Source organism: Primulina eburnea, chromosome 13, assembly GCF_022965805.1.
Source record: "Primulina eburnea isolate SZY01 chromosome 13, ASM2296580v1, whole genome shotgun sequence".
Classification (NCBI taxonomy): domain Eukaryota; kingdom Viridiplantae; phylum Streptophyta; class Magnoliopsida; order Lamiales; family Gesneriaceae; genus Primulina; species Primulina eburnea.
This window is the reverse complement of record NC_133113.1, coordinates 30,621,757-30,648,320: the sequence shown is the minus strand read 5'-3', so window position 1 is coordinate 30,648,320 and position 26,564 is coordinate 30,621,757. Positions and strand designations below refer to the sequence as shown.

Below are 26,564 nucleotides of genomic sequence, written 5' to 3'. Positions count from 1 at the left end.
GTTTCGATAACAACTCTCATATTTGTGTATTAAATATTCCCGAACAAAGAAATCTCACAACATATATAAAGTTCATTAAATGAATTTTAAATAAAAACACGTGAAAAAATATTAGCAATTAATATTGGTGTGGACGATGACTTTTTTTTTTTTTTATTGTTTTCTAAAATCTCTCAATTTAGGAAATAAAGATGAATAATTTTTTTAAAATTGTTTAAAATTATCCATCATTTATGATTTTATTTTATTAATTTCTAATATATATATATATATTAATAATTTTTTAATTTAGACGTGATTATAAAAAAACAAAAAAATGAATGAAAATGTATATTTATATTGAGCAAAAACTTGTGTGAGACGCTCTTACGGGTCGTATTTGTGAGACAAATCTCTTATTTGGGTCATCCATGAAAAAATATCATTTTTTATGCTGAGAATATTACATTTTATTGTGAATATAAGTAAGGTTGATCCGTCTCACCGATTAAGATCCGTGAGACGGTCTCACATGAGACCCACTCTTTATATTGTGTTCACTATCTTACACACAATAATACTAGTAAATAATTCGTAATCTCTACCGTTTGAAAGAATCTTACAGATCGATCCATAATTTGTATATTTAGTAAATATTGTAAAGGTTAAAATAGAAGATACGAAATTATAAGAATATATTTTGATGAAAATATATTATATCATGCCATATTCTCTTCTTTTATAGAAAAAAACGTGTTCTTCAAACACGATTTTAGGATGCAAACTTATGAAATCGTGCATGTTTGCAGAACATAGCGCCACTTTCCTCCTCTTATTGTTGTTTTCCACCCATCTCGTCAAGTTTCACGCTCATGGAGACTCCAAGCCTGCCAATTCCTTGGAACCAGCAGATCTCATCTTCTTCCTTAAAATCTAATCTTAGAGCGTACTCTGTTCCAATTATTCTGTTTATCTTATCTCTTTTCTATCAGTTATTCATCTTGCCGCGTAGTTTTCCCCCATCCCATTACGATGGTATGCGTCACGCTCCCATCAATTTTTGTTTCCTTCACTCCATTTTTTTGGGATTAATTTATGTTGAAATCGAAAGTGTTTTGTTTAATGCACTTTTTGTTGTGATGTAATAGTTCTAGGGATCCCCAAGTACAGTTCTATGGAAGAAGTGACTCAAGCCTATGAAAGAATAACCTCCAAATGGTAAGTTTTTATTTTAATTAGTCTGTCTTTGCATGCAGTATGAAATGTTATATGCTTGTTTCATGTTTTACTCTGCTCGTGTCAATAAAAGATAGGTTCTTTTTGTTGTTTTACACGTGGAGAGCATATTTGTGGATTTATTCCACTGACAGATGTACGAGAATTGGTGTTTTCAAATAATTAAAAAGCTGTTCATTTAAGTTCCCTCTTGTTGGTGGGGTGTGGGGTTGTTTGGAGAGGGGACAGAGAGCTTTTCCGTGCCGCCCTGGTGATATGTTTTGGGGGGAAGTTGCACTGCCGTGATGTGTGCCTCGTTCTTGTCTGGTTATGTCATAGTTGAGCTTTTAGGATGATATGCAAGTATACATTTGCAATTTTTTTGTTGTTGATATTTTCATTAATCGTGTAAGATTTGAATGTGGCATGATCCAAGATATGCTTTTTAAAAGATAAGACATCCTCTTATTCTCATTACAAATTTACAATTGTAAATGTTTCATGACCCCCCTCTTCGTTTTGAGACATGGCGCATACGCATTTTGTATTTTTTCAGACTACAGGTTCCCATTAAATTAGCAAAGCATTAAATGGGGTTCCTTGAGGTCTTTATTCAGTTGGGATCATACCAAGACTCAAGATGTTTAACTATTGCAATTTTATCATATGGAGTTAGTATGATGGGAGATTTTGTCTACCTCTGGAGAAATCAAATCACACGAAAGTGATTTTGTTGTGTCAAGTGCATAACTGCAAGTATTGTCTTGTATTACTGAGTCCTGTAAAATGATTTATTGTTCGGAGTAGTTGAGCAGAAGAGATCATTCTGGACTTTTTTTATAGAATGAAGTACTTTTGAGAAGATTGTAAACTGTGTAGTAATAGGTACAGTCGGCTCTATTGAAGATGGACGGCATTCTGGATTTTTCTTCCTGTAAAAGCCACCTTCATACATTGTAACATTCCCCTTTCATCAGCTGTCTGGTTGGCATTGTAGGTGTCGCATGCTAAGTCATTTGGTCCTCTGGCAAATGCCTATTAATTATGGGTTTCCTTTTATCTTTAGGTTCAAGTAATGTTAACGATACTTCTTTTTTGCTTATCCTGAGCGATGATTTTAAACGACTCTCAGTTGCATGGCGCTACAACCGACATTAAGTTTCCTTCAACAAGTTAATCTAGCAGAATTGCGATAATTGAATTGTTATAGCCTTTACCATATTTATAATTAGATCGGTCAATCGGTTTTCTTAGTTATTGCTATTATGGAACTTAAATTGTAAAACGTAGTGTTTGCTATATTTTATCCCATACCTTTATTTCTTATAATAAACCTGTAATCACTTTCAGGAATTCAGGTGTTGAGGTTCCTCAAACAATTGAACACATCAAGGTATGTTGCAGGTGTTGAATTAGTTTTTGAGGGTGATTTACTTATTTATGCTTTCATAAGGTGAGTTTGTACATAATTTTTGGGTATGTAAGGCTATCACCTTGAGCATTTTCCTTGATGTTGGTTGAAACTGAGGTCCACCTTCATAAAGGGTTGAATGTATTAAAACAATAAGCATAAACTTTTTATCATACGATTATCTCCAGATACCTGTTGCCTATGATTCCTTGAGACAGCATTCCTGTTAATCAGCTTGTCTTTTGTTTTATGAGCATCCACTAGTTGTTGGCTGTGTTTCCAAGCATAACTGTCATGGTCGTCGTGGAAGTCTTGTTTATATCATTTTCTTTACGTGCTCAAGTTTAATCTGATACCATACTCAATGTAGTCTTGCTAAAGTTAGAGAGTGATTACTGATGTATTTTCACGACAAAGCAAATTCTTATTTGGGTCATATCACATAAGTGTATGCTGTTTAACATGGCTCATTTTGCAGGTTCAATATGCTTTTGAACTGCTGTCAAATCAGTTACTGAAGAGAGATTATGACGTATACAATATAGATGACAATATTGTATGATTTTTTGAACTTCTAGTTGTGTATCTTTTTTTCCAAGTCATATATCATTAGCCTCCTAAACTGTACCTTCTTTTCCCTTTTTGTGTTTTTCCATTTCTTTTAGTCCCATCAGATGCTAATATATTGGTTGGATTTGTAGAATGTGCTTGAAAAACTGATTACGCTGCATAAAGGGAAAAATAGTTCAAACATTGAGCTTCCGATAATAAAGACTTCGTCTTTTGGTTAGTGATGATTTTACATTAAAAAATTGGTATTTTTGTTTGGATCACTTTTGCGTGTGCACACACAGTGACAGATAGAGAGATAAACTCTTTCATCTTCTATACAGTTATTAGTAATGAATGACGCCATCTTTTATCTACATTATTTTTTAGAATCAGCAGATCATGATTTTGGTGTTGTCACATCTGAGAAATTTCTGTCCATATTTGAAGATGACAAGGCATTGTTGCTGCAGGTGCACCATACTTTTTCTTGTTCCAGCAATTATTCATATCTGTGTGTCACTTTTTCAACTTCCATCACATACCTCTGTAGCCTATTTATTCTGTATCCATATGCTGTCAAGTTTAGATAATTTTTACTGCAGAATTATGGAACATTAAGTTTCTAGTACGGTAGGTCTGATGCGGCTGGGTTTTGGATCCTCGAAAGATCTTTCTTCTTGCCTTTTGGAATTTATATTGGAGAATTCGATGTATATATACTTTGTTTTTGGGATAAGATACTTTTTATGTAAAAATCATGTCACATAACAATGTATTGAGTTGGTGATGTCACATCTTAAATTTATAATTTGTTAACGGTATATAGGGTATATTAAAAGATTAATGTTGTTTGCAGTCCAGATTGTGTCGTACACATTCCACTTTATTGATAAAATTATTTCTTATTTTCTTCATGATATGGAGTTTGAGTTGTAAAAAGTGGAGTGCAAATGACATTTGGTCATATTAAGAAGTTCAATATTAGGTGGTTAAAATATCACTTTTTAATATATTTACTTTTGGAAGTGACAAAAAATTAAATTAAAGGTATGACTATTTCGAAAGATTTGAAACAGGGTAAAATGAGTTTTGGAGAAAGAAAGAAAGATGCGGGTGTTATGTTAGTTTTCATTTTAGGGAATGGAAGCAGGGGTATAGAAAGTGAAACCAGACCCTTTTCCTGCACTTTTCTGGCACTCCGCAGTCTTCAGTTGATTGATATTGATAGTTCCAAATGTCGAATATTTGGCAAAGATTAGTAGTATTATTTAGATGCTAATCTATGCATTGACCTTTATTTTAACCATGGTTGTTCAATTTCTTATATTCCTGTCACAAGTGATTGCCTCGAGCCTCTCTTACTGCGTGATGAAATCCTGATAAATCTGCAATATAACCCTATGGTGGTTAAATAAGGAAAGTCATGTTAACTTTCTGATTTTGTTGATCATTCAGTTCTAGGAAAATCTCATGATGCTGCTTCTTACTCTAAATTTATTGTCACGGTGCAATTTCCGATTTCATTTTATTCCTTTTTTCATTGCTTATTATGGTCGTAGAAAAATGTTACAAGTGGCTAGAATGTTTTGGATTTGATTCCGACAATTGTGTAGAACCCAGTTCCTTTTACGAACAAGAAACAAGCTGTACCTCAAGAACATACAAGAGGGACCAATGTCTCAAAGTGTTATCGCATGATGAAATCAAACATTCCGCACAAATCTGATATAGAACTTTCAGCTTTTGTTTGTCAATAGTCAATAAGAAATGCACGTAAATCAACTGAGAAAACCTTCAGCTTTGTTTGTGACTACTTGAGAAGAAACACTCACAAATCAACTCAGGATTCATGCACAATGAAGCAATTAAATACAGTGTGGTTCAATTGCTAATGAAAATTCGTCGACTATTATAATAATCTTAGCAATTTGTCTATGTAGATGGTTTTCATTGTCGTAGCCAGGCATTTCCTTCAGTTGTGTGGTTTTTCATTTGAACTTTCTCAGCAGCAATTGTGAATTCCAGGGATAATCTATGAATGAACCCACCAAGTATCTGCTTGAAGCTAACTGTTAGAGCGAGAAACAGTCAAAATTCATATTTTTCCATGATAGTATTATAGTTCCTGGTTTAATGCAAAACAGGTTTCTGTTGATCAGTTTGTGTTAACACAACATTGAAATTTCATTAAAGTTGTGTTGTGAGATCAACTTCTACAATTTTAAGTTCTCATGATTATTTAGCATAGATGAGTCTTTTAACTGCAGCAAAATGCTCATTTTCTTGCAATTTGTTATGTTCATGCTGTTCAGATAACTTCCTTTGGAAGCGACCGTTGTGCACAGTTTTCTCCTGATTGGAAGAGAATTGGTGAGGGGATTTCTAGAAATATGTAGGGTGTGTCATATCTGATTTGTTGGTTAACTTTCATGTGTAATGGATTCGTGTTTCTCTATATAGTTAGTTTACTGGATGGGGTTGCAAATACTGGCGTCGTTGAACTTGGTGATGTCCAACTTGCTGTATATCTTGCTGAGAAGAAATCTAATGGGCAACCATTCTTTCGTCGGGGTGAGTGTTGTGTGCTGCTAAACTGCAGCCTCTTTTTTAAATATAATTTGTTCAAAATTCTCTGCAATAGCAATGTTTATTTTATACTTGAACAAATATTCCACTTCTGTGTTAGCTCCCTTTAACAAAGAATTTCTTCAAGCTGACTGAATTCATTGTTCCAAGTGTTTCTTTTCCATGCAATTCCCGACTTTCAACTTATCGAGGAACTGAAGTGGAAAAAAATTGTTAATTCTTTTAGTGGTAATAAACTTTATCATTTGCAAAAACTACTTGACTAACATATTATTCAACCGTTGTACAAACTCTCATTCTTTATTGGTTATTGAGTCATCTATGCAATAACTATTTTTTAAGTGGATCACTGTCTGTGGGTATCTGTGTCAACATATTTTTTGAGGAGCTCAAATGGGTAACCCACCTACTAGAATATCCTCTGTTTTTCCTTAGTGTTGCTAATCCAGAGGATGGCCTATACACCCTCATTTTTCACTAAGGATCTAAGAACGGATTTGGCATTTCACCTGGTGAAAGCAAAGAAAATGTGGATGCTCGTGATGTATATGATCAAGAGCGGCGCTATAGTTTGAAATATTGAGATTCTGTAATGATAGTTTCAGTGGTACTGCATTTATTGTGCTGTATGGTATTCATAGCATACGTTGTTAATCGATTAATTCAGGTGCATTTTTATCTTAAGAATCTCTTCCTAGTCATCCAAAATAGATGTTGTATATAATATGGTATTTTTTTGTATGGTATACTGTACGTAATTTGTAATGAGAGAGAACAAATAATAGACCTCAGTACCGAGTCAAATTATCTTTTTTTCTTTACGGTGTTGAGTGGTTGAAATAAGTCAAGCAACTATGTATATAACATTTAGCCAGCAAGATGGTCTGAAAATAGATTGTTTACTGTAGATGTCGGTTCATATTTACATGCATAGCTATACACATGCATGCTTATATTTGTACATACACAAATTTTATGGTATCGTCACCGTATGTGGCTGTGGGATAGTTATTTATTGGTTCTCTGACAAATAAAAAAACCCATGAGCATTTTCTTTTTCCTTTTCCAAGATAGAGAACTATTTTTTATAAAACTCGAATTGTTCAATATTTTGGAGAAATTAAGCCACTTGCTCAGTCATTGTCCTGATACAGTTTTCTCAGTAGTTCTTATTTTCATAACCATTTGTTTAGCATATCTAAATCACCAAACTTTACAAAGACGAGCACTCTTAGTTGCTGGTCTATGATGTGAAAGAGTAATAGCTAAATGAGACCATTAAAATATAGCCGATCCATGGTGGAAAGTGGCATCATTGTGACCAAGTAGCATAGAACATTGATCAGACCTTTAAAAGCCTGCTAAAGCCAATTTTTTTTGGTGTGGAGTTAATATATGGAATAAATGAGGGAAAGAGAGAGTGAAGAAGTTTATGGTGCAACCACAAGTTTTTGGAGTAACAGCATGAAGTTGTTACCCTGGGGAAGTGTGTGAAGTTTGCATATCTGACGGAGTAACTGCATCTAAAGCAAAAATGATCATTCAAGTTTCAGTCTTTTTCGAAGCTTGGAGCACGAGATGATTTAGCTTGAGGGAGAGAGTTAGTAAATCAAATGAAGCCCCATTTTCAGTCAAGTAAATGCTGATTTTAGGGATTAAAATGATTTCTGTAATTTTAGTCTAGATATAATTGGAGATGTATTCTAGGGATTAACTTCCTTCTTTGTGAAGTTCTCCTAATTCGACAGAAGAAATTAGCCTATAACTCATGTATATTTCCGTACATAAAAATCAATGAACAAGATTAGTTCTTCCCCATTTTGTTACATATATTGCCGTCTTGTTTGTTTTTACCTATGCTGAAGAGTTGTCAGTAAAAGTGCTTTATGAATGTATTTCTCTGCCATGAAATTTAGTAAAGTGGATAATTAATTTATTTTGTGTATTTTGTGCTATTATGACATTTTGTTTCTTGCTGAGTTTTTACAGGACTTCCAGCAATCTTGGCTTTTCCACCCGGATGTAAAAGTTCAAGTTGTCTTCATAGGTCCGCTCTCTTCTTATATTTCTGAATGCTGCAATATAAATTCTAATTTTTTATTATTTTCTTTTGTTCAAGTTGTTGGTTGAAGTTTATCCCAACCCTGTGGAAGTTTTGGTTTATGGTGAAGAAATTATATACCTAAATGTGTTTTTGTCCGTTGTACTAGGTACGAGGATTTTGACTTCTCTGTTGATGCAATCACAGATTGGTTTGCAACAAGTATCCTAAGCGCACCTCGAATTCTTTATTACAATAAGGACGCAATGGTATTTCACAACATTTATGATCTATTATTGTTTTTTGTTTCTATGTTATCTATTTGGAACATACTCCATTTTCTTCTCTTATTAGATTCTCTTGTTGCATTGTCATTTCAGCTCTCTTAACCATTCAGTGTGTTTGTATGTTTCTGCCGGTTTTTGGATATCAAGATTTTCAATTTTTATCGAAAAAGTATAATATAAATCTGTTATGGTCCAGTGGATTTGCGACCCTTTTTCCCTATTGTGATAATTGTGGTGAGGACTCGATAAAGAGAGAACCCGTCGATCTCTTAATATTACTTTGAAGAAACTTTCTTGACATCTTTATTCATCATAATATGCTTGCATTTATACAGAAATTTCTGACCAATAATAATGGAGAATTCTCCCAGACTTAAGACCCTAAATTATTCAATAATAATGGAAGATTTCCTAGAATCAAGACTCCTTAAACTTATACCTAATTTATTCCCGAAGTATAGTAAATTGTCCTTATTTTAAAGCAGATAAATAAATAAAATTTTATCAAGAGGAATTAACGAGGGTTTTCCTAATTTTCTCCTGCTGATGAATATCTTATTTAATGGGCTTGGGTTCTTGGTTGGGCTGCTAGAACAATTACAAAAACATTACTGTTCTCCATTATTCTCGATGTTCGTTATATCATACGCATGTATTGAGTTGTAAAGTTGTATTTAAAAAGTTGCATACAAGTCACAAATTAGCTACAACAATTAAGATTTTATCATGTTAAATTGTTCTTTTATTTCCTTGATAGAACCTGGAATTGTACTTAATTAAGCAATAAGCTGCCTTATAAAATGTTGCACTCTGTAGTTTCAGGGTAAGTGTGCCTTGCTTTGTGGTCTAATTTTATTTGGTTGATTGAAGTTCCTTAATTTGGACAACTGGTCACCGGATATTTATGTCCTCATAATCTTCTGAAATTTGCAGTTTGCTGGTCGAATCATGGTGAAAGAACTTCAAGCTTGAGCTTCCTTTTTTATATTATACAGTTAGAATCTGGATGACTACATAAATCCTCACGATCCCTTATCAGTCAACTTTAAACCTACTCCAAAATTTAAGGTAGTCGATGGGAAATGACAAAATAAAATTCTAATGCACATCACTGGGCATCACCCAAAACTTAACCGAACTTGAATCTCTCTAGAAATATGAGTTCCTTTGGATGGGAAGAACAAAATGAAATTCTGATGCACATTATTGTGGGATTACTCTAAAGTTAACGAACTTGAATAACTCTAGAACTATGAGTTTGTTTGAATTCGTTTATTATCGCCAACGCTTATGAGTTTAAGCTTTATCTGTTAAACATGATATTTACAAGCAAATTTAGCGTACATGTAACCGAACAATATGAATCAGTCTAGTAACTATATAAGTTAAAGCCTTATCTGTTTAACTGAACAATATGTTTTACTAAATCTATCAGTCTAGTAAATATATAAGTTCGGTTGCATGTATACTAAAGCGCCAATGCTTATGAGTTTAAGCTTTTCAACGTACTTCTGTACATGTATCCGAACAATATGAATCAGTCTAATAACTATTTAGTTTTCTGAACAATTCTGTGATCAAATATTTTCCTCTGTGAATACCTCATATTTTCTGTTTTACTTTAAACGGGTTAATTTCATCTATCTCTTGTCAATCATATTAACAAAAAATAATTTAAATATTACACGTATCTCCTTGAAGTTTGTGAATTTAACAAATAAATCCATATTAACAAAAAAATTCAACTATATTTTAATATTACATATACCGTGAAATGTAATAAATATGTCCTATAACTTTAAAAAAAATGTAAGATAAATATAAATGTAAGGATGTAAAATGTGAGATACATATAAACATGAATATGATGTTTGTAGTTTTAGAAGTTATTTGATTTATTTGTTACTTATTCATACACCTCAAGGGAGGTATATGTAATATCTAAATATAGTTGGATTTTTTCTGTAATTATGTCAAACTTTAGGGGAATATATGTAATTATCCTTTTTAAATATTCTTGCCATCTAGCCAGATGGCAATGTTGTCTTTCTGGTTCAGATGTATATCCCAGTTATTGATTTCTCCATTTAGATTGTGTATATGGCTGAACAACTTCATGATGCTTATATCTTTGCAGGTGAACAACTTTCTGGCAAAAAGTAAACCTCATAAGGTATGCTATTTGGTATTTACTATTTTTGTTTGATGGTTTCTCATTGAAAGAATATACTACAGTCATTGTGTGTCATCTATGAGAAGAATTGCCTTAATTTCTTTAGTGCCTTCACATGTTTATATTGCTGTCTCTTCTCAAGTAAGTTGTGACCGCTCAGCCTCCAAGTTGTGAACACATAACAGTATGCTGGTCTGTCTGGGTTAGTGCTGTTCTTTATAGCCGAACCACATAATCATGTGTTTTGATGTGTACTGTCTTCATTATGTTTCTGCAGCTACAAAATTCTACGGTTATTAATTAAAATATTTGTCTGAATGTTGAGAAGTTTTTTTTTAACTCAATATATTTTGTGAAAGTGGCCATTTATGACCTTATGATATTTCTGGTTTAGGCCCTTGCAACATCCCTGACATTTGATGCCCTTTACAACCTCTGGCAGGTTAAAGTCATCTTCTTCTCAAAAACCGGAGAACGCGCCACACCATTTATTCGTCAAGCTGCTAAACGCTATTGGCCATATGCCAATTTTGCATTTACCCTATGGAAAGAAGAGGAGTCTTCATTTTGGTGGAATACGTATGTTTGTTTTAATTTTGTTTTTCCTCTCTTTCTCATTGTCGAATGTTGTGTGTTTCCCATCTGTGCAAATCTTGATAATCTCTCTTCCATGTTTTGTTTCCTTTTCCTAATTTATACCTGCATTTTTCTTGAACACTAGTAAAAAAAGCATATCAAGATTTCTTTTATTATAGTCTTCAACACTCAACTATGTTAATTTGTTGGCTCCAAATAATTTAAAAGTTCAAAATTATAAAATTTTAAGAGAAAAGCTTCCAAGCATCGGTGGCCATTACAAGCGGTAGTCTGTAGCCACTACTGAAGGGTCAGCACAGGAAGAAATAACAGGAACTCCTTTGCCGGTCTCACAAGATTAGTCAAAGTTTGTATATTCAAATTTAAAAATAAATAAGAAGTCAAACAATTGTGTGCTTCTTTTGTGTGTTCCTCTTGATTGATACTCAATGCTTGACCACTGGTACACAGTGGTTGGGGCAACATGTTGAAGTCTACGTTTGTTTTTGTTACTGGAATGATTGCTATCATCTATAATTTTCCATCATAACAGGTTCGGTGTGGAATCTGCTCCTGCTATTGTGTTTCTGAAAGACCCGGGTGTTGAACCAGTTGTATACCATGGAAAGTACCGTATTCCATCAATTTTTTTGTCTTACTAAGTGCATCCTCAAACTGTTGTTCTGACTTCTGAGGTATCAAGCTAATAAATCTGTTTCACTTTCAGGATTCATCAACAGTTCATTTTTTATAGATATTATGGAGAAAAACAAGCTTCATGGTACCTTTTGTCCTTTAAAATTTAATTTAACTGCATGGAATGTGACTATTACAAGCATGCCTGGTTAAGCAGTTAAGCTACTGCTTACTATATTACCCATGTTTATTGTATTTGAAACTGATTTTCCTGTACTAATATTTACACTGCTTACTGAACAGTCTAAATATCAGTAGTTGAGGGATGAAAGAATTCATTCACTGTATCCCTGTTTCATCTGGAGTGATTTTTAACCTTATGGTTAACTTCCATCTTGAGTTTATTTTACTTATTGATCAGTTTTTAAAGTTATGACGGGCAAGCCCGAACCCGATCGGGTGCATTTTTTGGGTAAATCGGGTAATTCGTCGGATTGGGGTAGAAAATGTCTAATTAGTATGTTCGATTTACAAATTTTTTTTTGCTCGATTTACATGCTAATTATTATTACTTATATTATAGTTTCAATACGGATTTTCCTTGTTTATTTTGGTTTGGAAACGAGACATCAATATTTTTATAAGTCTATTTTTTCTTGATAAATTATTTTGTAAATGAGAAAATCTAATTTTTTTTAAAAGGCATTCACCCGAACTCGACGCTATTGGGTAGTCACCAGAGCCGGGTCGGTTTCGGATAGTAAAAAACTACCCTAAAAATCGGACCCAGACTATCAGAAAACCCGACCCATGCCCACCCCTAAGGAATTACATATAGTTTCACTTAAATGGTTGCGTTGTTTTTTCCTGCTGAAATGAGGTTGTCAACATAGGTCTTTTGTAACTACACACACACACACACACACACACACACACACACATGAATGTATGTATATATTTACGTAATTCTGATTCACTTTCATAGCAAGGTAAAATACCTAATTTTCTCTTGGTGTGTTCTTTCAGTGCTTCCCCAGTTAAGAAATATTACTGCCATGGAGTTGGGTTGTGATTCTCGTGGCTATTCATGTGCTGGAAATGATGCCAAGATTTGGTATTGTGCAATTGTTGCTGGAAGGCTCAGTCAAGAACTCAATAAAATGCGCAAAGTGAGTTTCTTTCATTTGTTGTTGATCGTGACTTCTTTAATAGAATTAGAATACAACAATGCAAAATGTTTGCACAATTTAACCGCAAGCATGAGTGAGAAGGGGTTGTCGTTTATTTATGCTACGTAAATGAAGTACACGATTTAATAAAATTAATAGAAATTTCTAACAAAGCAATCAAGGATTGTTGAGGAAAATTTGATGGGGAAGACTGACTATCTAAATTTTGGGGCCTACTTTAGTCCCTATGATTCTTCCGGTTGAATCTACATGTATTCATGAGTTGACTGATTTTCATATTGTATTGATATATTCTTTTGAGCTGTATCAAACCTAATATTGATTGTAATAAGAAAATCACTTCGACTCAATTGATAAACAATATCGCAGTCAACATTTATTCAAACGTCGCTTGTGACTCAATATATATGGCTATTATGCAAGTATTGATATCATCTCTCTATCTCGAGTTAAATGCATGGTTATATTGTAATATCATCTCTCAATCTCGATCAAAATGTGTCATTTAAAGATGTCATGGCTTTGAAAATATTTAAACTATAAAACACACTCAGAAATTGCAGTAAATGAACCAGTTTTAATAATTAAATCATAACTTTATAAAGCGATGTCCCTAATTTTGATAAAATAAAGTTAATTAACATTTTCTAATGTATTGAATAAAGTTGAACATGTTTCTTAACCAATTTAATAAATTTAATCCTTAATAAATGAAGAAAACAATTTAGTGTGAAAAGCAAATCTGGAATTGCTTCCATCTTTGTTTATCCTTGCTTGCTTTGCATTGTTTTTTTTCCCTGTGAAATACAGTGGAGCACATGAGTTTCGTTTTACGCCCAAGACGTAAAATTATCATACTCCCTCAAAATAAATCCTAAATAAGAGTGATTTTAGTAGGGGTGCAATCGAGCCGAGTCGAGCTCGAGTAATATGATTATATGAATGATTTCCGTAGGGGTGCAATCGAGCCGAGTCGAGCTCGAGTATCACATTGCTCGAGTTCGACTCAACTCGAGTAGTAATTTTAAAGCTCGAAAAACTCGATTTCGATTTTTTAAATATATATATATATATATATATAAATTAGGAATTTGGAATTTATACAAGTGCCATAAAAACATCGATTGAGAAGATCCAATTCACTGGAACAAATAGTGGATTAGGTGATCAGTGGTCGAGAAGATCCAATCCACTGAAACAAATAGTTGGATTAGTTTTTAGTCTGGAATCTTTCTGCAAATTTGTAATCCTGTATCATGATTATGATTGTGGTGTGGTAGATTCTGTCTTTGTTTCATGTAAAAATTTGTATATGCACTAAACTGCAATTGTAAAATAACATTTGCTTAAAGACCATGCGCAGAGTCCAGGAAACACTCTCAAATGATGGAGAGATGGATGTAGTCGATCAAGATTCAATGTCAGCTCCAGCGGCAATAGCGCTGAAACAAAAGCGACTGGCATTTGCGTGGCTAGACGGGGAGACTCAGCAAGTGAGTTCAATTCTTTTATGTTCAATGGATGTCTTTAATCTGTTCTTTGATGTGATTATGATGTTTTGGTTTGAGATAATTACTTTTTTATTGATGTCACCAAAGAGAGAAATGAAATCTCCCACTAAATCAATGTATTTGATGCAAGAAGTGGTTATAAATTATAATAATCTTGTTTGCTCCATCTGTGTAAAAAATACTGGTTTGCAAGCATCATGAGTGATTATGGAGCTTTAGCTTGACCATAAACATTTGTTGCAATGGCTGTAGGTATGTTTACCTAAATTATATTGCTGGACAATTCACATGCAAATGTGCTGTGTAACCTTCTTTAACTGAAATATTGTTGATGGGTGCTACATGTAAGAAAAGCAATTGATCATGGAGCACAAGTTCTTTACAGGCTGGTGCTGCTTCCATATGAATTATGTTCATGAGTGATAAAATAACTGAGAATCAAATGTAGAGAAGTAGTTCATGGAAATGTGTGGTGCTTTTAGAAGTATTTTTTCAATAAAATGAAGCTCCAATTCATTTTCTTTTACTTCTCTCTGCTGTTTTTCTGAATTATTATTTTTTAGTTTTCTGGTCTAGTACTTTTAAGTTCAGCGGGCTTTTAAATTTTTTCAATCTTCTAGATTCAGCCATTCAGGTGTAGGTTGCAATCGCTTATGTATTTGGCAATCCAATATTGTTATGACTTATGATGATTGACTTTTTGGATTTTCCAATTAGGAATGCATTTTATTATATATACTTTTTATATACTTCAATTAGCAGTTCAATCTCTTCTTTGTGCTTTGGAGTTTGCAGTTATCTTGCAGTGGTTGGCAATCTAACCTTCTGTGTCATTTGAGTTTTGAGGCCTCTGTTTTCTTCTTTTCCTCATGTTTCTCCGTTTCTGCAATGCTTCAGCACCCAGCCACCCAGACAGCTTTAGTCGTTGTTCTTGACTGCTGGTTCCAGTAAGCGAAAACAAAAGAAGGGAAAAGATATTAAGAAATTGTGGTTTGGCCATTAGTCCTTTATCTGTAGACGTTCCTATTCCCAAAAAGATAGGCAATTTCATTTCTCTTAATTTTTATATACAAATTTCACCTCTGTATATAGGTGAGACAATTACAGAAGTGTAGATAGTAACTAGAAGAAATGATGTCGATCAAATTATAAAAAGCAAAAGGTTAACAAAGGGTGATTTGCATTTGCCCATTGTTTTGACATGGCTACTATAAATTTAATGTGTTAGTATGACTCCATATGCGAAAGACATGTGGGCTTGGCATTTATCAAAATGTTTTAACACTATTTCCACTTACTGTTAATAATGTGCAATTTGAAAAACAGCTACAGCCAGTCTTCTAATTATTGAAATAAGCATCTATCATTTACTTTTTGTACCCATGAAATATTGGATATATATGCAACATCCTCGTCATTTAAAAGGAATTTAGTACAAGTTTTTAGGGCAGCAACTATCCTTTTGTTTTTAGCTCTCTCTCTTTTATCAAAGTTTAGTTATTATGGCCGAGACTGTCACTTTTGATGCAGAGGTACTGTTTCTTCCACATCCACTCGGAAAGTAGCTATGATACGTGCGGACCAAGGAGGGATATAACGGACGTGGCACAGTTATTCCTTGTTCGGTACGAGAGGGATGACAGTGAAGAAAAAATAGAAACAAATAAACAGGAGATGAACATGTTTCAAGCTTGGCATCAGACAGAAGTCGATCCTGTATCTACACTTGTTGCGAAGTACAATGGCTCGACTGAAATTTCCGAGGTTCGAATTGTTAAGAGGCCATACCGTCCTTCAATATCTAATATTAAAATAAGTCGATACATTGACTGATTTCTAGATTCAGCTTACCACGTCTTACAGATTTAAAAAATAATCTAGTCACGCTAACTGGGGAACAACTTTTATCCTGTTAGGGAGCAGATTATTTTTCCTCTTCTCTGGAAACTTGTGTTATTTTGCAATCTATTGCACTATTCAATTCATTGTGTTTGCGAGCTTCAAAATAACAAAAGTGGATTGATTTATCAATTTTTCTGGCAGATCATAAAATGGATTTCTGAAACCATAAAAGACGGTGACACCAGGAAGATCCCTCCTTTTGTAAGTAGATTCGAGAAACTCTTTTACTAGTGCAAATGATAGTATTTTTGTTGATTACGTTGTGCAAGATTTTTTGTGTCTGCTCTACACATATATTGATGATCCCTACATCCGAGACTATTTACATATCTAGGACAGCAGACAATCAATTTGCGTGTTGGTGATGGGTGTGGTTTTCAGAACTTGGGCCTCAGTGATGGGTGTTGGTTTCTCAGAACTTGGTCTTTATGTTTCTTTTCTTCTACCTCTTTTATTCTAATATGTTGTGCTATTCTCATTTTGTAGTTGTTATTATGATTAATGCACGATCTATTTATAGCTAAATCTATCCTTGAGAATGTCATTCTTAATATATTCTTGTTTCTACAGAAAAGTAAAACTCCCGAGCTGTCTGCAGAGGAAGTTGATAATGCCTGGTCAAAGGGTTCCCAAAAATTTGTTTCTTCTGGAAAAGGCATGAAACAATGGACCAATTCGTTCATATCGCTAATATATGATTACCTTGGCGATCCGAGAATTGGGCCATCTTTGCTATTGGGTGCGTTGATGTCGTTTGGTTTGATCTGGCTCAAAAGAAGCCAACCAGCTCAACCCAGCCACCCACATGAATCTAATCAGATGAAGGTACTTGTTATCGCTTGTGTACCAGTCATTCTAGTGGGCACTTTATCCAATATTAAATTGGACTCGTACTTCACCATATTAGCACCTAATTTTCGTACTGAAGGCCAAAAAAAAATGCACATGTTAATTATGAAGGGACACTTCATATGGCTTTCGACCCTCTTATTTGTATCAATATGAAGACCAGATCGACTTTTAAGCACCAAGCGTACGGCAGGAACCAGATTATTGAAGAGGGTTGGATCCTGAAAGAGGAGATGCTAGTTATAGTAGAAATAATCCACATAAACATTTCACTTGAACGTACATTCTAAGCAGGTGATAAAGTAGCTGTAACGCATGGAAATAAAGATAGCAACTGATGCTAGAATATTTGTTTCAAGGCACATCTTCTCTACTGTATGATCCTCGAAATGTCTTTGAACCAATAGCATTTTTCTGCTAAATTGATTGATCTTATGAAGTCAGAACATTTATTTCATTGCTGTACCGCACTGAAACTGTTAAATGGGTTTAGGATGAGGATCGATCAATACGAAGGAATCGTGCAAGAAACAGCTCAAACCAGCTTGTTCCACCATCCATCACCGATGAAGAGCCAAGTGATGCCCAGCAAATGAAATTCTCGGACTCAGACTCAGACTCAGAATAGAGGTTTTCATTACGCTCTGTATTCTTTCATCGCATTTAACAAAAGACACACTGGTCGAAACTAGAGAACTAAAGGGTCCAAGCTGGGTGGGTGAAAGATATTCTCTACTCTTACACTTCAATTAAGTCCCACTGCTCGACTCGGTGCGACAATTTTAGTTTGATGAGAAGGTTGATCATGTTAAAGAATGTCTATAGAATGTCCAATCTTATATGTTCCTCTTAGTATTGGCTTCTCTTCAATAATGAATATTTATTTTAGGATTTATGCATTCAAGATTTTTTTTTAAAAAAAGTAAATTTGTACTCACCTTATAATCTTTTAATGACGTATGTATTGAATGCACACTTTGGGCACATGCTAAAATATATCATGCCATAATCATTTCAATGGATATTATGCTTAATTCTAAGCACCAATATTGCAATAGTGGCTTAGTCTATATTACGCCAGAATAATTCTCATGATATTTCAATATTATTAGATTATACATATCTTTTGTATTTTGGTAGAACATGACATCATGAGACGATCATCCAAAAATCTAAATTTCGCATAGAAAATCCTTACAATAGTTAATTGTGCCTTTGTGTTTGGTTTATGCAACGTTGGAAAAAAGTATTCTTTTTCTAATTTTGAAAATCCTTCAGACAAATTGCAACCAACTTAGCCATTGATTGTGTAATATCAAACAAAGAAAAAAAAAGCAGCAATACAGATGAACCCCAGGAAGCAAGCATACATATCTCGATATCGAGTAAGTAAATATAATGAATTTGATATGATCATGTAAAAAGTGAAGTAACATGAATATAAATTAACCAAATTAACTAACAAAAATGGGTGAACAAAATAGGTCTTCATTTTAATCAAAAAATTAATTAAGTACGCCAAAAATACAAGAAATGTTTTTTAAAATATCGACCTCAAACAAAAGAAAATCTTACTTAAAATAATTATTTACTTTTGATAAAATAAAATTCTTAATCTACATAATTAAATTGACCGTGTTTAAACGTAGACTATAAAAAAAGTTGCAGCGAGAACCAAACCTGCACATTGCAGTAACTCTGCTTAAGATTCTGCGTACAAGAATCTCGTCGATTGCAGAGGTCAGTCTTCTTCATACACAGTTATTGTAATCACTCGTATTTCCAATCTCGATTGTATTGGAATTTATGTGTATGTGCAAGAGTTTAATTCAGTTCATTAATGATAATTTTCTCTAAGAATATCCAAGGATTGCTGAGTGCCTCTTTGACTTATATTAATTTGATAGTCGCTAGCTAGATGAGATTCTTGTGTGAATTCGGAGTAAGTTGTTTTTATGGAGATTTTGTTCGAAAGATCGTATCTTTGCCTCTTCTTGTTTTTTTTGGGGGTGGGGGTGGTCAATTTCGGCATATTCTAAGGGTTTTTTTTTTTTTCTATTGTGGATATTTATCCATTCTTGGTCTGAATTTTGATATGGATTTGTCGAATTCTGCTCTTCAGTAGATAAATATGCCGTTTCCGGAAGTGAATTTTGGTATGGGTTTTGTTAAAATCTGCTCTTTATTAGATAATTACTTTGTACATACTTGTGAGACATTGAGTCTGACCAATGAGAAAATGTTAAAACCTTACTTTCTAGGCATACAAAATTGTCTTAAATCGATTTGTTCTTTCATTTTTATGGGATTTCAATGTGCTTTCATGCAACCTTTATACAGTGATGGGGAAAGACTCCAAGTCTAAGGATTCATCAGGAAAGAATAAGGGAAAGCAAGCAGCAGGGGGTAGTGATGATGTAGCATCAAAAGGCAAAGGGAAAGCTGGCAAATCAGATGGCTTAGGAACTTGTACTTACGTCAAGGGTCCCTTCCTAGCTCCTTTTTGAAGAACCTCTACTTTGAAATTTGTTATTTTATGTAATTTTCAATTACCATCGAACTTATTTCGTGTTGTAAGTTTATGCTTCCGCATAAACATTTATCAGCCAGGCATATCTTGTGTGAGAAGCAAGGAAAGATTAATGAAGCCTATAAGAAGCTGCAAGATGGCTGGCTTAGCAATGGAGACAAAGTCCCACCTACCGAGTTTGCTAAGGTATTGGCTTCAGATGTTATTTGCAGTTAAAGCAGTCAACCAAATGAAAATTCTTAGAAATTAAAGGATACGGTTTGGAAGCAGCTTTGTTATTATTTAGTATATCTTTGATACAGTTTTACTGTTATTTAGTTTTAGGAAATGTTTCCTCCCATAATATGTTCTTTGATTTTTAACAAATCAAGCGCTCACTTTCTTGATCATTTTCTTATATCAATGTATGTGGAAAGTAAGCTGAGTTTGGAATGTTTTCTGTTTCTGTTCATAAGATCGCAGCTGAGTATTCTGAGTGTCCATCGGGTAAGAAAGGTGGGGATCTCGGATGGTTTCCTCGTGGCAAAATGGCTGGCCCGTTTCAGGAGGTTGCTTTTAACACGCCTGTTGGAGTGACCAGCGCACCGTTTAAATCGACGTAGGTTGATTTGTGAATAATTGTGATGCTACTGTTATTTTTTACAGCAATTGCATCTCACATTTGCCACAATGTTACTGTGTAATTACTACAGTGTCTAGGAATGCTAATTTTGTTTTCTTTCTCACAATTTCAGACATGGATACCACATTATCTTGAGTGAAGGACGGAAGAATTGAGAAACAGGATCGTTGGAAATGATTTGCATGGCTGAATGTTGAAGTTCAACATTTATAGCCACATAATAACTCATTGTTTAGAATCACTATATGAATGATCCTTTTTTCTTTTCTGTAATTTGAATCTAGATGTACATTTAATGGTATTCTCTGAGGGAGATATAGTAGTTTGTGGTAATCGGTTGCTCCATTTCCGTATCACCCTCCTACTCCAGTGAAGTATATTTAGTTTCCATATCCATTGAACTACTTTGTTCCTTGATTATGGTTAATGAGATGCTACAGTGAGAATTTTGATCTCATTGCAGATCTAACATTGATCAAAATATGTGAGATTTTATTGAAATGTTTCTATCCTAGGACGGGTTTAAGAATTTAATTGATTTGGCCTTCGGGGGATTCATTATAATTATTAGGTTGACGAGACTTATATGAAAAAATATATTTTTTTGCACGAATGAGTCGATTGTTTCTCTTTTACTGCTTCCACAAAATTACGGTTTTTGGTGCTACATTTCCTCTGTTTTTCTTCTGGCTCGACAACTATGTACGAAGCTTTCCAAGTCATGAAATATTATATCTTTTTTGGCTGAAAACTGCATGAGCTTGCAATAAACTGGAAATTGCATTGTTGCATTTGAAATCTTATTTTTAATCCATCTTTCCGAGTATGTTGTTGAACAAAGTTTGAGAGAAAAATATTTTTCCTGTGCCACGATCCAGGCCCAAAGACCTAAAAACAGGTTCAGAAACCAAAAGGAATAGTTGAATGTATTCATGTATTCATCCCCTTTTATGGGTTGATACAAATTTCGTAATGGTCATCGTACTCCTTGATAGCAAACTGTCAAATGGACAATGACAATAACAATAACAATAACATAATAATATTGATTTATCTCTAATAACTAATAAGTGAACTACTTAGATTACAAGTTTACAATTCACTGTCCTCTTCAACCAGCTTGAGGCCCCAGCTCATGTCTTCACAATGTCTTACATGAGGAACAACAGCACCAGTATCCATCCCTCTCTTTGTTTTGCAGTCATAAAAGGGGGGAGCGTGGAAGCATGGTTCCATTGACATGGCTCGACGGCATGGCAGGTCTGGTGCCGACTCATTTTCAGGCTTGTAAAGTATCCATGGCTTTAAGCCTCCAAGTCCTTGAGCCACATAACCAAAAGTCGACCAAGAACTAGTGACCAATTTATCTGTCAAGCTAAGTAGATAGATTTCAGTCAATGCTTTTCGATTATGTGTTAGCTTATCAGTTTGTTGGTACTCTTCGTGACTTGGCTGGTATACGGCAACCACCTCTCCTTTTATTGTCGGGTATTCCCAATACAAGTTTCTTATTTCCTCGAAATAACCATAGCTTAAAGATGTCATTAATACGGCTACAGTCTTCTGCTTCTCATCTGGTTGGCGGATAATGGAATTTTTCCGGTTGATCTGCGGTAGAATATCCTCCTCCATTGTACAAGCTAAAATCTGATCTAAGACATGCTTAAAAAGACCCGATTCTGTATGGAAAACTCTTATTTGGATGCCCACCTTTTCATCTGCCTGTGATAAATAAGCTTTGTAGTATCTACTTATAAGCCCCCAGACGGGATTCGTGGGGTGGAACAAATACCGACCCAAGAAGTGGAAAACGGTTTCTTTATCCGGGAACAGTTTGTGTAAATCTTGTTCAAAAGACGGGATCAAAAAGAGGGAGGGAATGAAATAATTGTTGGTCTTCATTATCAACCATGGTATCTTCTGCAAGAAAGTTTGATCTTCGTTGCAGAAAAATAGTTTATCCTGATCATCATAATCATGAACCAGATGGAGATAGACGTATGATGGCAACGTTGAACCATTTAAGTTACCTAAATAATTACTCTTCAACAAATTTCCATAGCTCTCATTTGAGTAACGATTGAATCCTTCAAACTGGTTGTTTAAAGGGAAATCCGAGGGAAGGAACCAAGAAACCTTGGGAAATGGTTCACAAAAGAGGTCTGCCATGTCAACTCCACTGTCAACAAGGAGAATACGATTTGTGAGAAGAGCATAAAGAAAAGCCGAAGCAAGTGTCAGCATCCGATTTCCCAGTCCACTGAAGGATATCCAAACGATGTAATTGCAATCAGAGGCGCTAGTATATTGACCAGATTTAAGGTTTTTCAAGGTTTTGTTGTACAACTCTGTGTATGGTCCACACTTCTCATGTTGAGTTTCATAGCTTCGTAATTTGGATAAGAGGAAACGAGAAGGTTGTCGTGTTTCATTCCGATACAAGAGAAATTGGTGCCTGCTAAGACAAGATTGTTCCTCAAATCCAGTCGGAAGAAGACCGCCAGTTAGTTCATCATTTGGTTCCTGAATGAGATGAAGAAGATTGTCTTCTTTAAGCGTGGCTGCAAGACAAGCAAAAGAAAAGTTTACGCGGAAACAGTGGAGGGACGAAAAGACAACAGGTGACTTCAAATTTTAAAAGAATACCATGGCTATGATTTTTAAGAATGAACCAACACTCATTGTCTGAGAAATGGTTAAAGAAAATACTTTATAAGAAAAATAAATTTAGAATTGGAGGTTTGTTTAACTCGGAGAATACCTCGGGGAAGGAAACACCATAATATTCTCCATAAATAAAGAAACAGAAACATGCTAAGAGCATACTCTAAATTCTTCCAATAATACAGATATACCAACACTCATTGTTGAGAAAACGGTAATAGAGAATATTTTTATAAGCAAAATACATATTGTATTATAAGAAAAAATCAAGAAACAGAAACATGCTAAGAGCATGTTCTAAATTCTTCCGGTAACACAGATATCACAAAACATAGAGTTTCAATGAAGAAATATACTGGCAAAAACAAGAAGCTAAAAACAGTTTTGCCATAAGAGGGGAAACAATCCCATCGGTATTAACACTCCTAATCTTTTGAATTGTAAAGCAACTACAGATGGGACATTTTTTTGGGTTTTAGAGTCCATAAAGTACTCATGCCTCCTTGTACTTTCACCCCATAAGCCAAAGTATATACGCCTGCATGCACAAAGAACAAGGCAAAACAAAAGACCCTCACACCTCCAAGCATGAATGAGATATCATGACTCTACATTAACAATGCACGACACTCTTGAAATTTTTTTCCTCTTTGGGTTTTTATAAGAAATAAATATAAGAGTGAATATAAACTTTTGAATTGAAGATCCAACCACTCTTTCTTTTTTTTTTTGATAGGAAACGATAATGTATTAATAATGATAAAGTAGAAGGATTACATCAGTGGACTAGTTACTGTCTTGAAGTCACGCAATCGAATAATAATAAAAGCTAACTAATCTAGCAATATAGTTACTGTCTTGAAGTCACGCAATCGAATAATAATAAAAGCTAACTAATCTAGCAATACACATAATCCCAGTGTCTCATCAAATCTAAAAAGGAGACATTATCGAAGTCTTTGTGGCTTCCAATCCACAATGCCATGTTGATCTTGATTATTTCCCAACAATCCTCTGGATTTGCCTCGATATCTTCGAAAATTCTTCTATTCTTTTCTAACCAAACTGTCCAACAAATGCAGTGAACCACAGTTTGCCAAAAAATTCTTCATTTGTTACCATGTGGGTGTCCCAAATCCATACTGAATAGCTCTTTTGATGACTTTGGTGTAACCCAAACCAGTCGCAACTCTTGCAACGCTCTAGCCCACAGAGATATAGAAAAAAGACAATGAATTAGCAGGTGATCTTGATTCTCCGTTTCATTTCTGCATAAAACACACCAGTTGGGGCTCAAAGTATTACCAGGGCATCTTTGTTGAATCATCTCCGAGGTCGGTAACTTACCCAAAACGGCTGACCAAGAGAAAATCTGAATCTTATTTGGGACTGGATTTTTCCAAATAGTATGGAATAAATGGAATGGTGGAAAAAGATCATCTGGGAAAAAGATGCATAGAAAGAACCGACTGTAAAACAACCCGAAGAATCCCCGTTCCACTTGATATAATCATCTACCCCTTCAACTAATCTAACCGACTCTAAGACGCCTAAAAACTCTGACAATTGATCAATCTCAAAATCTCTTACCTCCCTTCTAAAATGAAAATCCCATGTAAGATCGGACGTGACACTGTCAAACAATACAAAATAAGATAAGGGCAAGTTATGAAGTGATGATAAACGAAACAAAGCTGGTAAAGTCTTTTTGAGGTCTTTGCCTAATCTTTTTCAACAAAATAGCTATTTTTCTCCTTTTTTCTTGCTCTACAAGTCCTTGCAGTTCATATTTATACACCATATCGGATATTAAACTAAGGCCTTACTATATTCGTCTTCATTTTTAAATAACTATAAGAAGTTCTAATTTAGAATGGAAGTTAAAAGAGATAGTAGACTGCGTTGATTTGATTTTGTGTGTGTATGTTTGTGCGCTACTTATTATTACTATTCAAGTATGCACACATAAAGAGTGCAAAAACAACTAGTACCTAGTACACGGGTTTGAGGTTTCTTTCATACAACAAAGAATCTTCTCATTGATGAAAGCCATTCTCAAAATGTGTCAATGTTTAATTGACAAAAATTATGACTTCCAATATATCTTTTAAATGAAGAGAAAACCCCCAAAAATGTTGATCAATCAGAATCCCAAGAAAATATGCCTCAAAGAGAAAAACATAATAATCAGATAATCTTTTGTCATGAAGTTGAAAAGATATGAATAAGTTCTTCGTCATGCCTTGGTTATGTCACTCTGCATTTACATCTTCTCTAATTCATCATATGACAATATTTAGCATTTGCAGTGATCTTTTTAATAAATCATTTGAACATAATACGACATTCGTTCTCAGTTCTTTCCATCTTTTTATGATTTTATCGGCCTTCTCATCGTGATAAGTTCTTCACCAAGACCATCTTTTTAAAGTAAATAAACATCAATTCTGAATAAAGAAATGACGTAGAACTCAACCAACATAAATCACACATAATGGATCAGTCAATCAACAATTATTTACCAAAGAAAAACCTAGAGAAGAGCAAAAAAATGGAAACTTTTTGCCTACTGGAACGAAAAACACAACAAAACAATAGGGTTTTTTATCCCATAACTCTAAACACTCAAACATAAGTACAAAACATCGATATGAATAAAGCACCTTTTTGCGCTTGAAATGGAAGGTCCCTTGCTTCAACAGTCAAAAGTATATCGGAAGGAGGATCCCTCCACACAACAGACACAAAGAACAACACTGATGAACTCATCAAGAGAGCGACGAAAATGCCCATCAATTTCACGGGATTCAACCCATTTATGCACTCAAAACTATGAGAAACGGGCTCGTGACCGTACTCAAACGACGTAGACGCTTCCTCGCTGTGACTTGTCGTACTTTTGCTCAGCCTTTTCATCATTTGTGCGAGTGTTGCGGCAAACGAAGTCTCCCAAGGTGGTATAAAGTTCATGTGTATGTATGTGTGTGCGCGTTATGGGATTCTAATGCTGACGAATGTCTTTCGTTTTAGAAATGATAATTCAAATAATTTCTTCTGAATATTTTTGTCGGATTTTTTTGAGATATCTTATGGAATACATATATGTACATTATACAAAAAAGACAAAAACTTGTGTGAGACGGTCTCACGGGTCATATTTGTGAGACGGATCTCTTATTTGGGTCATCCATGAAAAAGTATTACTTTTTATGTTAAAGTATTACTTTTTATTGTGAATATGAGTAGGGTTGACCCGTCTTACAGATTGTACATCATACAAAAAAATCAAGAGTATGTTTTTATGATACGGACTTACGAATCTTTATTTGTGAGACAATCGATATTCACAATAAAAAGTAATACTCTTAGCATAAAAAGTAATATTTTTTCACGGATGACTCAAATAAGATATATGTCTCATAAAATACGACCCGTGAGACCGTCTCATACAGGTTTTTGCCAAAAATCAAACTTAATATTTGTTATTGCCAATAACATGAGATACTTTACTTGCTACAAAGATTTTAAATTTGATATAAAATCTTGAAAACTTTAAATAATTAATTGATTTTGTTGTTGACGAACAAAACTCTAAATTTGAGAAGATGTATTAATTAATTAATTCGAATGTGTGTTCTTAAATAGTTATATGACGTAAAAAGAAGGATTTTGTAGATTAATTTCATGTATTGAAACAAATTAACGAGTCCGAGAAACTAAAACTATTATATAAATGTTTAAATAATTAATATTTTTGAGACAAAATATATAAATAATATCAGTATAAGAATTTAAGTTTAGATATTTAGTTTTAATTAATTTTATATCATATTATATTTT

The 26,564-nt window shown here is 34.2% G+C and overlaps 3 protein-coding genes across 4 annotated transcripts; 2 read left to right on the top strand and 1 right to left on the bottom strand.

Moving 5' to 3' along the window:
- Positions 1-797: 797 nt before the first annotated feature.
- On the top strand, positions 798-17,930 carry LOC140810850 (uncharacterized). Of its 2 annotated transcripts, none has more exons than XM_073168750.1 (20): positions 798-1,014; positions 1,128-1,197; positions 2,545-2,587; positions 3,084-3,161; positions 3,307-3,391; positions 3,554-3,627; positions 5,470-5,527; positions 5,618-5,728; positions 7,733-7,790; positions 7,954-8,053; positions 10,209-10,244; positions 10,687-10,823; positions 11,374-11,446; positions 11,550-11,601; positions 12,483-12,625; positions 13,999-14,139; positions 15,688-15,921; positions 16,201-16,260; positions 16,630-16,884; positions 17,402-17,930. In XM_073168750.1, exons 1-20 carry the CDS (start codon positions 852-854, stop codon positions 17,534-17,536), a joined length of 2,106 nt encoding a protein of 701 aa, XP_073024851.1. In that variant the 5' UTR covers positions 798-851; the 3' UTR covers positions 17,537-17,930. The 2 variants fall into 2 exon arrangements, with proteins under 2 accessions (XP_073024851.1, XP_073024850.1); XM_073168749.1 differs by having other exon boundaries at positions 799-1,014; positions 3,545-3,627.
- A 601-nt stretch (positions 17,931-18,531) lies between these two features.
- Positions 18,532-20,567, top strand: LOC140809288 (uncharacterized). The gene is made up of 5 exons (XM_073166866.1): positions 18,532-18,648; positions 19,249-19,392; positions 19,515-19,624; positions 19,894-20,036; positions 20,173-20,567. Exons 2-5 carry the CDS (start codon positions 19,251-19,253, stop codon positions 20,213-20,215), a joined length of 438 nt encoding a protein of 145 aa, XP_073022967.1. The 5' UTR covers positions 18,532-18,648; positions 19,249-19,250; the 3' UTR covers positions 20,216-20,567.
- A 440-nt stretch (positions 20,568-21,007) lies between these two features.
- On the bottom strand, positions 21,008-25,723 carry LOC140810886 (galactoside 2-alpha-L-fucosyltransferase-like). The gene is made up of 2 exons (XM_073168793.1): positions 25,388-25,723; positions 21,008-22,621 (listed from the first exon to the last, which is right to left on the bottom strand). The coding sequence occupies exons 1-2, from the start codon at positions 25,692-25,694 to the stop codon at positions 21,153-21,155; spliced, it is 1,776 nt and encodes a 591-aa protein (XP_073024894.1). The 5' UTR covers positions 25,695-25,723; the 3' UTR covers positions 21,008-21,152.
- Between the last annotated feature and the right edge of the window lie 841 nt (positions 25,724-26,564).

Coding starts and splice junctions, on each gene's coding strand:
- LOC140810850 (XM_073168749.1), top strand. CDS start 852: ATGGAGACTCCAAGCCTGCCAATTCCTTGGAACCAGCAGATCTCATCT. Junction 2,588..3,083: donor AAACAATTGAACACATCAAG/GTATGTTGCAGG, acceptor CTCATTTTGCAG/GTTCAATATGCTTTTGAACT. Junction 10,824..11,373: donor TCTTCATTTTGGTGGAATAC/GTATGTTTGTTT, acceptor CCATCATAACAG/GTTCGGTGTGGAATCTGCTC.
- LOC140809288 (XM_073166866.1), top strand. CDS start 19,251: ATGGGGAAAGACTCCAAGTCTAAGGATTCATCAGGAAAGAATAAGGGA. Junction 19,393..19,514: donor AACTTGTACTTACGTCAAGG/GTCCCTTCCTAG, acceptor AACATTTATCAG/CCAGGCATATCTTGTGTGAG. Junction 19,625..19,893: donor CACCTACCGAGTTTGCTAAG/GTATTGGCTTCA, acceptor TCTGTTCATAAG/ATCGCAGCTGAGTATTCTGA.
- LOC140810886 (XM_073168793.1), bottom strand. CDS start 25,694: ATGAACTTTATACCACCTTGGGAGACTTCGTTTGCCGCAACACTCGCA. Junction 22,622..25,387: donor TCCATTTCAAGCGCAAAAAG/GTGCTTTATTCA, acceptor CTTGTCTTGCAG/CCACGCTTAAAGAAGACAAT.